This window comes from Rhinatrema bivittatum, chromosome 14 (assembly GCF_901001135.1).
Source record: "Rhinatrema bivittatum chromosome 14, aRhiBiv1.1, whole genome shotgun sequence".
Lineage (NCBI taxonomy): Eukaryota > Metazoa > Chordata > Amphibia > Gymnophiona > Rhinatrematidae > Rhinatrema > Rhinatrema bivittatum.
This window is the reverse complement of record NC_042628.1, coordinates 19,671,746-19,685,020: the sequence shown is the minus strand read 5'-3', so window position 1 is coordinate 19,685,020 and position 13,275 is coordinate 19,671,746. Positions and strand designations below refer to the sequence as shown.

At 41.2% G+C, this 13,275-nt stretch overlaps 1 protein-coding gene across 1 annotated transcript in view; it reads left to right on the top strand.

Moving 5' to 3' along the window:
* XYLT1 (xylosyltransferase 1) overlaps positions 1–5,916 on the top strand; it is a 325,567-nt gene extending 319,651 nt beyond the window's left edge. The window contains exon 12 of the mRNA XM_029577070.1: positions 4,668–5,916. Within this exon, the coding sequence (XP_029432930.1) occupies positions 4,668–4,990 (323 nt within the window). The 3' untranslated portion in view covers positions 4,991–5,916. The remainder of the gene's footprint in view (positions 1–4,667) is intronic.
* Positions 5,917–13,275: the final 7,359 nt, after the last annotated feature.

The following is a 13,275-nucleotide window of genomic DNA, read 5'->3' as shown; positions in this document are numbered from 1 at the left end:
CCAGAACAGCGGAGGGCTTAAAATGGAGACCTCACAAAGCTGTCTTGCACAGGACCCAGAGATATGTCTGCCTCAGGCTTCCAAAAAGGGAGAGGCAAGGTCAACCAGCACACAGCAGTAGCAACAGCCCAGGGGTTTGGTATGTTCTCAAATATATTTAGGGAAAAGGTGGTGAGCTGCCTGGCACGAGCATCAGTCTTACTTCCCAGCAAGAGAACACAGAGGAAGGAAACAACCTGCAGATAACCAAGCTTGTGTAGCTGGCAGCTAAGAGATAACGGTAGTACAATAAGTGCTAATAATGACCTCAGCTAGAGCAAGATAGGTCTGTGTCATATTTGAGAGAGATTTTTAAAAAATATTTATTTAAGAACTTTTCTATACCGGTATTCGTGGGTACATCATATCTGTTTACAGTAACTTAACGTATCACAGAGAAACAAGGGTGGGGGAAACAAGGGGAACAAACGTGGAACCAAAGAATAAGGGAGGTGGGGGGGGGGGCGGGGAAATAGGATAAAAGGAGTAACTAATATGAAGGAGGAGGCTGGAGGAGGGTAACACGGGAGGAAGGGTACTAAAATACACAGGGGAAGGGGATTAAGGCAAAATGAGATGTAACTAATAAATAACAGCTAGATAGTACAGGGCTAACAAGGCATAGAAAATACTGAAGAACGGGGCGTAAAATATACTGAGATACAGGGCGTAAAATATACTGAAATACAGGGCGTAAAATATACTGAAATACAGTGGGAATAAAGTACAGGACTAAAAGTACAGGACTAAAATAAGGTGACTCAAAAAACAAAAAAAGCAAAAGATATGTATTTCAGTATATCTTTTGCCTTTTGTATGTGTGTGTGTATATATATATATGTATATATATATATGTATATATATATATATATATATATATATATATATATATATATATACACATACATAGTCTGAGAATGTGTCTCAAAACTTAGTAATTGTTTTAGGCTCTCCATTCTAACTATATGCCTTCTAATTTATTATTAATTTTGTATGTCTTTCAAATGTGTTTAATTATTTTTAATAGCTTGCAGATAGTCCTACTGTATTAATGTTGCATATAAGGTTGTGTTCTAAATAACAATTCTATAAATACAGTAATCTTGCATGCTAAATTGGTTACAAATCAGGAGATTTAATTACGACCGGGGCTTTTGGCAGCTGCAACCCTCTGGCAGTAGCAATAAGAACGCTCGGAAATGGATCTCTTTATTCCAGCGACGCGTGGTCGCATACAGTGCTGTCAGTGTGCGAGACTCTTTCCCTGAAAGAAAGGGCTCAGTGTCTATCTGGAATACACACCCCCCTCTACCTATCCCCCTCAGCCAAACAGCAGGACCACGTGCCTCGGCTGCTCTATAATTCCCAGCCTGCATAACGCTTAACGTTCCTGTCTTGAAAGAATCCGTTTTCTACTCCAGACAGTGTATATCTTGGCAAGTTGACTGAATCCTCTGTGTAGTGTTGAGTGCTGACATTACAAATACTAATTGGAAATTGGAAGAGAATTATGAGCGGGTGTGTTCTGTACAATAATTCATACTGCCAGGTGTTCAAATGGAAAAAAAACCAAAAACTGTTTTTGAAATGGAAGAGTGGCTTCTGTAGAATTTCCTTGGACATCATAGATTTGTTTTAATGTTTGGAAAAAAAAAATTGCTTAGCATAGTTGACCTTGAATTAAAACTGTGCATTTTGGTAATGGTTGGCACCGTGTTCTTGGTTACAAAAAAATGAAAAAAAACAAAAACTCATCTCTTCGCAGGTCTCTGCCAGCCATAAACATTTCTTGGGGGTCCTGTGTTTAACAGTTTTTTGCTGTGGTGCAGAACAAGATAAACCTTTTTGGAAATAAAGCCCTGAGAGCAATACTGTGGTATGACAGTGGACACGTTTAGTTACAGGAAAGGAACCAAGTTTGAATTAAAAAAAACCAACCATCCTCAGTGATACCCATTCTAGGTGCACTCACTCTGAACTGACAGGGGCTACTACATTTTAATAGTGCAGTGGAGAGTCAGTTATCCAAGCTGGAAATTGCTTAGGTTCAGTTAATCAAATGTCTCCGTAAAAGGTCATTTTCAATGTACAGATCTCATCTCCAGTAACACCTGAATGAATTTTTTGCAGGAAAGAAAAAGAAATATTATGGGAATACTAGTTCTTGTTGTACTGATGGTGTTTATAAGGAATAGCTTTTTTTTCTGTTTTAAGTGGGGGGGGGGGGGGGGGGGAATGGTTTCGATGATTGACTTGCTTCTGTATTTCCGAAGGTGCCATTGCACTTATGTGGGATGCAGTAGAAGATAACCCTGGGATGGTATTTCAGTATCACATAGGTCCACAATATCATTTCAGTGCTGACATGGCACATGCAACCCCTTCATCAACGTGCCAAATATAGGAAGACAAGACAGTAGCAGCAAAATAGTTCCAGTTCATTGTCATTTCTGGAGACAGGATTTCCATGAGGGAGTGTTCATTTGAAATAGTTCAGCTAGGATGGTGCATGACACAGAGGAATGAGACTAAATAAACCATCTGCTAAATGATGTCTGAGCAGTTCACTGGTTTGGAATGAGAGGGCACCTGTTCAACACAGACTTGGCCAGGTTATCTCCAGATATCATTACATTTGCAACTGGATTTGTCGAAGGCCCGTTTGGTGTATGTTTCAGGAGAGGGAGCTGGGTACAACATAAAAACTGTCATTCAGACCACACTGTAGGATAACCTGTCCGGGTTTTGTGCCATCGTCATACCTTAGTTATAACACACTGCCGTTCTAACTCCTGAGTTCCTAATACCAAGAAGATCACAGCCATGTGCAAACCGGGTACACTCCACAACTCCCATAGAGCTTTCATCAGGGGTTCTGGTCTGGGAATAAAAACGTTGCAGTTTATGGTTAATTAGTAAATGGACATTTCTTACTGGAGTGAGTGGCTTTTTGGCTTCTCTCAGAATTTATGATCTTGGGCTTACTGCCAGGAGCACCCTTAGAAGAAGAAGAGTTGTGTTTGCAGGTCTAGTCTTCAGTAGTGTTGGTCTTCTCTTTGTTCTTGCTTATGCAACAGCACTTACCTGCATTATTTAATGTGGGCAAATGCAAGGTGATGCATATAGGGAAAAATAACCCATGCTGTAGTTACATGATGTTAGGTTCCTTATTAGGAGCTACCACCCAGGAAAAAGATCTAGGCATCATAGTGGATAATACATTGAAATCGTTTGCTTTTTGAGCCAAGAATGTTAGGGATTATTAGGAAGGGAATGGTAAATAAAACGGAGGATGTCATAATGCCTCTGTATCACTCCATGGTGAGAGCACACCTTGAGTACTGTATACAATTCTGGTTGCTGCATCTCAAAAAAGATATAGTTGCAATGGAGACGGTACAGAGAAGGGCGACCAAAATGATAAAGGGGATGGAACGGCTCCCCTATGAGGTAAGGCTAAAGAGGTTAGGGCTGTTCAGCTTGGAGAAGAGACAGCTGAGGTGGGCTATGATAGACCTCATGAGAGGTCTAGAACGGGTAGATGTAAATCTGTTATTTACTCTTTCAGGTAATAGAAGGACTAGGGTTACTCCATGAAGTTAGCAAGTAGCACATTTAAAATAAATTTGAGAAAATTCAACTCAGCACGCAGTTAAGCTATGAATTTGTTGCCAGAGGATGTGTTTAGGGCAGTTAGTGTAGCTGGGTTTAAAAAGGTTTGGATAAGTTCTTGGAGAAGTCCATTAACTGCTATTAATCAAATTGACTCAAGGAATAGCCACTGCTATTACCGGCATTAGTAGCATTGGGATCTACTTAACATTTGGGTACTTGCCAGGTACTTGTAACCTGGATTGGCCACTTTTGGAAACAGGATGCTGGGCTTGATGGACCCTTGGTCTGACCCAGTATGGCAGCTTCTTATGTTCTTACATGTAGAGTTACATTTCAGAAAGCTTACTCCTGATGTATGCATGTAAGTCAAGGACTTCCTCACATAGATTGGCTGAAGGCAGTTAAGCGGATTTTCATCCTCCTGAAACTACATGCACAAGGTTTAGAATGTGCATAGATTTGTCCTGAGGCAGGGGCATTTCAGGGGCATGTTAGGAATCTATGCATGCAGTTACTATTTTCAAAACTTACTCATTTAATCTTTGTGCTTACAGCATTTTGAAATGAGTAAAGTTTTTTTTTTTTGTGCTTACGTTTAACCGCCTTACAGCACAATTTTCACCTAGGAATCTTATGTTTGGGCTTACAAATTCGGGTAGTTTGGCGACATGCTTAAAAGTATGCCTGCAGATTTACAGTTGGGCACCCTACTGCATTCCCCCATATTTATCATTTATTTAAAATTGTTATGTTCTGCTTATACCAGAGCAGCTTTAAAGCGGATTACAATAAAACATAAATAATACACACATACAATCAAAACATCACACTCTAAATAAACAAGTCAGACATACAAGAGTTTGACAATAGTCCTTGACAATATACCCTTGAACAAAAAAAGCGTCCTGGTATGTCTTAAGTTTATTCCTTAAAGCACGTAGTACATAAAGCTGTAGAATGCTTCTCTGCACTGTAACTTATTAATATGTGGTTTGTTTGTTTTGTGCTTTCAGCGGAGTTGGTGAAATTCCACAATGGGCCTCCTAAGAACGCATACATGGAGCAGAGCTTCCAAGGCTTGAATCCCATTTTAAATCTCCCTGTCAACAGCACTCAAGTGGAGGCAGCGAAAAGGAGCGCGGTGCTCACCGGCAGGGAGCTGGAGAACTGGGTGGATTCCTTGGTGAGCAACGTCTGGTCAGCGGTGGACATCTGTGCCACGGGTCCAACTTCCTGCCCGGTCATGCAGGCCTGCACTCAGACAGCCTGGAGCTCGCACAGCCCAGATCCTAAGTCAGAAATGGGCCCTGTCAAACCTGATGGGCGGTTGAGGTAGCATCTGGTACACCCTTGACATGGCATAAGATTTAAAAGGGAATTTAACCATTGTTGTATATCATTCTGGCTGGAGAATCCAGGATCTAATGAAAGGGGTTTTGCTATTTTCCTATAGTGAACTACTTTAAATTCCCATTTAGGCACAATTAGTGCTGGCAACTGAAATGCGTAAATCGTGTTTCTTTACAGCATAGTCCACGCTGTTCAGTGGCCGGGGCTGTCACCATGTGATATTCTCTCTCCTTCAGATTTGACAACGTAACATTCCAATAGGCGTGGATTGATAAACACCTTTTTTGCCTTTGGCTATTGATTCACGGACCTTCCTCCTTCATTTTAGGAAGTGTTCTTAAAGGGCTTTAACATGTAATTCACATGTGTGTTTTGTTTTTTAAACCAAATAGTGTGTTTGATATCACAGGAGCCCAAAATAGACACCAAGGGGGGTCATTTTCAGCAGGGTGAGCAATTTGAAGGTCGAATACCAGTGGACCTTCAAGCTGATTTTTTTTTCAAAAGCAAAACCGTGCAGGTAGTTTCCCCTTGCAAAAATGTACCTGTGGGTTTTGAACCTGTTTTTAGGTACAGGCAGGAAAGCACGTGCAGGGATCTGAAAATCTGATGCCTCATAATACCCTGCCCTGAGTGCCCCCTTGGTTAAAATAAGCCACCTTGTGAAACTCAGCAGCTGCATTTTAATTGCCAAGGGTTGGGCAGTATTTTCAAAATTTTCCATTAAAATTCAGTCATGGGTTAATTTCCAGTACTTATTATTATAGGCATGTACTGCGTGTGTCTCATTTTGGAGTGCATGTTATTTTGCCTATTATCATTTTGGAGTGCAGCAGGGCTAACCAAACAGATTGGGGTTTTTTTTTTACATTACAACCAATTGGATCAATTGTTAGTTTTGCAGCTCTGTTGCTTGAGAGAAAGAGGTGGTACTGTTCATGAGCCGAAATCCATAACTGAGCCACGGACTTGCTGTGGCCAGATATACATTTTTTTTTTTTTTTTTTTTTTTTTACTGCAACGCCATTGATTTCAGAGGACGTACTCTTAGGCTGACTGACGTGTTTAACCGTGACAGACTGGAGAAGGGGGACACATTTCTGTTCTATCTTTTAGCAAACGGCATTGCATCAGCACGCTTAGTAACAAGAAAATCAGATTATTATTGATGGTGAGCGCTTTGCGCCTCTTAAGATCCTCACGACGTAGGCTAAAGCATCTCGTTAAAGAACATTGTTTTGGTTGTATCTAGAATCTATTAACATGTTTTTAAAATGACCAAAGAACATCAGGGTGTATTAGATCTTTTTTTTTTTTTTTTCTGAGGCATTTCGTTTTAAATCCTTTGATTCTTAGTGAGAGAATCCAGACTTTGATTGTAAGAGGGAATAAATGGGAAAGTCCCATAGCTTTTGGAATCCTTTGATCACCCTAACACTGTTCCCTTGCTTTAATGCACGTGGCAGGTTAGGCTGCGTGAAATACTTGGTGGGTAGCTGTGAAATTTCACAGTCCCATCTGGAAGGCTGTGCTCCTGAATAAATGGGAAAATCCTATTCTTCCTAAGGTTGCAAGTGTGAAGGAGGGCGATATTTATGGTTTGTCACATCGGTACAGTTTATCATCTTCAACTGATTAAAACACTTTTTTTTTTTTTTTTTTTAATTGAAATGCAGTCCTATTTAAAATTGGGTTCCCGTTACTTAAGAATCTTGAGTTCCTATTCACTGGGACTGCTTTCTTATATCAGCAGCTGCACATCTGCTCAAATAAAAGTCCCATTCATTACCTAACGAATTATATTCTGGCAACACCCAAGGCAACATCTGCACAAGTGGGCGCATACATAACTCAAGATTTTTTTTTTCTCAAATGAGTCATCAGAATCTGTACTATTTATTCTGCAAATACCCTTTCATTGACTCTGCTTGTAAAAACTCCTTTCCATCCCAGGGGTTAAATTATGAGTTGTTCTCAGTTTATATATATATATATATATATATATATATAAAATTTATTTTTTTTTTTAAAGAAAAGCACCTTTCTAATTGCATATGATCATGCACTGGTTGAATTCCCTCTTAAATAATAGACTCCTGTTTGCAAGATTACCAGAAACCAGAGATCCCAATGGTTTGTGGTGTTCCTCTCCATCGTGTTGGTTTATAGCTACTGCGGTTTGCTTTGGACTTGAAATAGCCGTGTCAGCTGTGCTGGCATCAAGGCAGAGCGTTCAGTTATATCGGGAACAAAAAGGAGGGTAGTGGGGTGGGAAGGATACCCAGAAGGAACCGTTTAGATATTTATTATTTATATGTTTTAGTCAATGACTAATTAGTAGGTGTGCTGCTTTTGCAGCTTCAAGGTTATGTTACTAACTACAGCTGCCTTTATTGAGAAAAGGCCCTTTCCTTCCCTGTGCGCCCCCCTCCCTCTCATTCCTCGCTTCCTTGGCCGATGACTGTCCTAGAGCCGTCGAACATCACGGGGGAAGTTCTTAAGGCGGGGGGAGTCATCTTCATTCAGGAATTTTTAATATAAATGCCAACTGGGAGAATCTCTTCAGTACACTTGGCCTACCCACAGTGTTCAGACCTATTCGTTGCCAATCCATTCATAAAATATGTGTGCAAAAAAAAAAATTTCACATCCAGTGCTCTCTTTAAAGAAACATTATAACCCTAACATGAGGCTTGCTGCTTGGATTATTTTCAGGAGTTAGGAGGGGGGGGCCTGGCCCATTGGAATAAGTAATGGGACTTTTGAGGATCAAAGAGAGATGACTAGGCCTGGAACAGCCTGAGACGGTGGAGACCAGGAAAGGAATAGAAAGGTGCATGGAACCGGATATAAAGGAGAGAGGTTAGGACCAAGGTTGAGAGATTAGGGAAAAGGCGTGAGTGGGGGAAGGGAACTAGTGGTTTTTTAAGTACGGAAATTTACATGTTCATCTACCCAAAAGTGGTACAGACGACAAAAAAACTACGTAGACTTTGATAGGTCGGCTGGTCCTTAACAGCTTTCATCTGCTGCTTTGCTACGTTGCTATCCAGTGTTTAGTCCGGAAAACTGAACGTCAGAAGCACAGCATCAGTGTAGCTAACCCCAGAAGTCATCTAGCTTGAAATACTCCTTCCCAGACCCGTAGACAGTGCTCAAAAAAAAAAAAATGACACTGCACATCCATAGGAGAAAATAATTGTTCAGAGGTTTTCTCTGTAATTTGGGGCATGGCAGCGTTTTCATAACGTTCCAAGGTCCTGTTGGTACTGACGCGCAGGCTCATCCAAGGGTGTTTGGAAGCATCCAGGTATGTGGCACCAGCAGGATACATCAAAATTATGATGGCAATTTAAGTAAACAAACGTTATCTTTTTCTTTGGTTGTATGAACATACTTCAAGTATTGTTTGACCTCGCGTAAGCTTTTCAGCCCAGCCAAAAGTTCGAGTTCACAAGGTTAAGGTGCTGATTTGAGAGTCTCCATGAAGTCCGCTGTGCGATATGAGACTTACCCAATCTCTAAACCGTTGCTTTGAAAGCCGCTACTCAGTTCATTAAATCTAAGCCACCAAACGCAGAATGAATGCAGCCTGTGAATTCAGGGTATACAGGAAACAATGTATGTTTGCAAGGCCGGGCAGAAAGCTTCCTGTGTTTTGATTCAAGAAGCAGAGTTTAGTAAGAGTCCAGTCCCGTCTCCCCCACCCCCGCACACGCGCGCACACTCTGCCTTTCTCGAGGACAACGCTATCTATCAGGCCGATACAGTACAGCGCTCCGGTGGAGCGCACTGTTAGCCCGCGTTTGGCCGCGCGAGTAAGGGGTAATAGCGCGTTGAAAACGCGCAGCCAACCCCCCCGAAACTAATAGCGCCCGCAACCTGCAAATGCATGTTGATGGCCCTATTAGTTATTCCCGCGCAATACAGAAAGTAAAATGTGCAGCCAAGCCGCATTTTTTACTTTCAGAAATTAACGCCTGCTGGCCCTGGGAAAGCATACAGAAAAGCAGAAAAAATTGCTTTTCTGTACCCCCTCTGACTTAATATCATAGCGATATTCAGCTCACTGATTGGCCATACAGGTGTCACCAGGGTGGTTAGGGCATAGCCATCTGGTAGATGCTCCTTACATCAGAAAAGTTTTTCTTGATTTTTATTTTTTTTTTTCATATACCTGTTCTTTCTTGGAGAGTGAATAGTTCTGCTGATCATTGCACAACTACAGCATCAACATTTTATCATTTGGATCTGCTGTTATAAAAAAAAATGCAACTGCAGGCTTTTATAACAAAAAAAAAAAGAGAAAGTCATAAATAAAAGCTGTAATTACTTGCCATAGGAAGCCATAATTTTTTGGAAATGCTTTTTTTTTTTTTTTTTAAGAAAGTGGTCATTCTTATGTTGTTGGGCGAGCTCATGACCTTCAGCTGCTGAGGTCGGTGCATGCATGGCATTCTTGCTGTGACATTACGGCTTTTCCATGTATAGAGCAGCATTCGTGCAGTGATCTCGGCAGTCCCGCTATCCTGCAGTGGGTGGAATAAATTGCAGGGGGGGGGAGGGGGAAAGACAGTTTTATTAAAACAGCTGCTATTTTCCAAAATTGCAAACTCCTATCGAAAGTGATTGCCAAGTTAATTTCAAGCAATCTTCTTTGCGAAAGATGCACGGAGGGTCCACCTTTTAAAAGGAAAGGTTGGAGCAATTTGCTCTTCATTTCCATGCTTTGTTTGCTAACAAATCCCGGCTTTTAAGATTTAATGACATAATATACTGTTAAAGACTCCACCCGAACAACTGCACTGGACAACAGTCTATGTACTTTTTTTTATTTAAAAAAAAAAGTGCATTTCAACCTGTACGTAATTTCTTTCCTCTTATGACCCTGTTCACGTTCAGTCAGATAACCACGGGAGATTTAACAGCCCATCATCGGCCAGGCGGAAAGGAAATGTGGCAACATCGCAGAACTCCTGCATAATAACTTTTTTATTTAATGAGTTAGGTTCAGAGTTTGTGTTTTGTTTTGGTTTTTTTCCCCCTGCAATGTGCAAATCTTTTTTTTTTTTATGGAAATCTCAGCCCCCAGAGTCACACAGGTCCCATCACACAGTTTATTTTCTAAGTGTGAAATGGGTTAATTAACTTGAAAGCTGTGATCTTGTAGGGGCTTAACTATGGTTTCAGAGATGTCCACATGTTAGAATTTTAATTAGGTCCTTAGTTGTCACGCAGCATCATGTGCAATGTTTATGAGGGCACGCGGCGTAAATCATTTTTTTTTTCTTAGTGATTTAAAGGAGGAGCAACGATCAGCATGATAAGCTGGGCTGCTTAACAGCATATATGTAGAAATCCTAGATACCCTCCAAGGATATGTAGCTAGCTCTTGCCCTGTTGGCTCCAGTAAGTCAGGTGAGTGGTGCTTTTGGATAAACACAGAACCCAAATATAGGAAAAAGCTGTGGAGACCCGTAGCTGGTAAGGAGATGAAGAAAACTTAAAAGGTGTTTTGGGCTGCTTTTTTTTTTCTTTTTTAATGTTTTTGGAATGAATCATTTTTCTGAACTAATGTGCTCTAAAATACAAGAACAACGCTGTTTTCTGTTTTCATGAAAGCACGAAGAAGTGAATGAGGTTCAGTGGAGGTTAAACGGGTTCTGACTCTGCAGTGATGGCTGAGCCAGATGAGCAGTTAAGAGTTGAACTGTGAGATGTTGGGGGGAGAATAAAACTATTGGAACTGAGGACCCTTTGCTACCAGAGCTTTCTTCAGTGATGTGTTGTCCTCCCATTAGTAAGCTGCTCTCGCCAGCTCTGTTCCAGGCAGTGAGAGACGCTCCATTTGCAGACACTAATTTCACAGTGGGCTTCTGGGAGCCTCTGGGTGTCCAGCACATCAGTGATTTATCTTTTTCTTGAGGACAAATTACATAATCTTGCGAGCTTGGGCTTTTCCTAATGCACCTTTGTGTGCGTTCCTGCAGGATCCCAAAAGTGCAGCACATCAGCTTCATGTGTTTGCAAAAGTGGCCTCCTTCAGCTTTCCTGCACCTTTAAAAACCGTTCATGTACAAATTTCTCCCTTGTTTGCAAAGCAGATTTCCTGCAGGACCCTATAGAGGAAGATTCATTGTGCTCCCGTTGTCCAAAGGCAAATTGTACCAATCACATACTTTGTAAAGTTTTGAAAGTTCATTCAGCAAGTGGTAATATCAGCCCTGCACCCATGAATAATTGTTATAACTGGACGCATGGAAGCAGAGATTTTCGGGAATGGTGCCACAATTTTGTTACATAGAATAAATCAGATTGGTTCATACATCGTGCCTCAGCTGGCACCATGACCCTTTATGGGTCTATCATATCCCATGTATGTAGAAGGAAAGTAATTATTGGCCCTCCTGACAATAAATGGAATTATAATGGAGCAACTGAAAGAATTTCAGGAAAAAAAAAGACTTTAAAGGTGAATTTTAAAATCCCGGCGGGAGTCAAAAATTGGAAGAAATGCACACAACTTGGACTGGCACGTGCCAGGCAGATTTTAAACAGTGCCTGGGTACACGTGTGCCTCCCGCTGTGCGCACGAGCGAAAAGTTCTGAAAAAGGGGCGGAGCATGGGCATTCCTGGATTTCACATTGAAACCAACGCGGAAATAACGCGTACAAGCGTGTGCCGGGGGTCCCCTGCCACGTAACGTTACTTCTGCTGTGGATGGCTTGTAAGTAATTAAAAAAAAAAAAAAAAAAAAAAAAGATTACACAGATCAGCAGGGTTTTAAGGGGGAAAGAGAGGCTATTAAAGTGGAGGGCTTCGGAAGTCCTATCCCTTCCCTGAGCCAACGGGCAACAAACTGGGGAAAATGGCGAATGGCTGCACGGGTCCCTTATAAAATTCCCCCACTCTCGCTGTAGAAGCAGCGCGCTTGCGCAAGTCCATTTGAAATTGTACGCGCGTGCAGGCTGCTTTAGAAAACGCGCACATATACGCACGTATGTTATAAAATGGACGTGTCTCTGGAGGCGAGCCAGCTCCCGCGCACCTGTTTAAAAGTTACCGGTTTAGGCGCCTAAGTTCTGAGAACCTAAATTTAGGTGCTTGGGCTTTTTTTTTTTTTTTTTTTATTGACCTTTTAAGTCCCAGACTTAGGCACTTAAACACTTTGACTCCTAAGTGAATGTGTTTTTTTTTTGTTTTTTAAGGATGGTAAGATTTCCTTAAAGACCTTCATTACTGTACAGTGTATACGCACAGAATTCCCACTTTATAATCCTCTCATTTTACACAGTAAAGTCTTGAGCCGTATCAAAAGCACTGAAAGCTCTTTCCTCAAAATCTGGATGCTTTTTTAAATTGTTGCTTCCCTAACCAGGAAGAGCAGCAACAAAGATAAGTATTGACTTTATAGGTGCTCACACTTAAGTTTGGATTCCCAGTCCAACTGTGTCTCCTCTTTTCAGTAAAACATTGACCACAATGCTTTCTGGAGAACCAAGTGACTTCAAAATTAGGCTAAGATCCTTACCTGTAATGCCAGTTCTGTGGCTTATCTTTAGCTGCCGAATAACATAAACAATATCAAGCAAAATAAGAATAGGTAAATACGAATTTCAAATGATCGTTATAATAAATGGGTAACCAGTAATGCTATAAACCCAGTTTCCCCTGAAATCTTTACTAGTTCTTGATAATTATAAAACTCATATACCTACTATAGGTCTTAATCTTAAGCCTACTGAGCAAGGAATGGAGGCATCAGCCTGTGCGATTTCACAAGTTTATCTTGCTAGATTGTGCAATATCTGTATTTTACTTGGGGAGGGCAATCTTTGAACGTCTCACAGGACTTTTAAAGGGAAATGCCTCACAAACTTTAGAGGTGCAGACATAGTAACATAGTAATGAGTGCAGAAAAGGCCAAAATGGTCCATGCAGTCTGCCCAGCAAGGTCGTATCTGCCGCGCCGTGCAGGTTACCCCTATGTTTCTCTCTTACTGGGTGGTGAGCCTTTCCGAAACTTCAGACGGTGCTGCTTGATGTGCTTTGCTTGTGGACTTGGCCATAGATGCAACCCTGGGCTTTTTTCCCATATGTATGCAAGGAAAAGCAGGTATCAAAATCAAATCCCCAGTGCCATCCCTTTTTCCCCCAAAGGGCTTTTTTGCTGCCAGTAAACACATTTTTACCTGCAGAAATCACTTTGAATATTGTTCCCAAATTATACAAATATAAAACGCTCTATCAAGCCACTTCCTTTAGTGTTT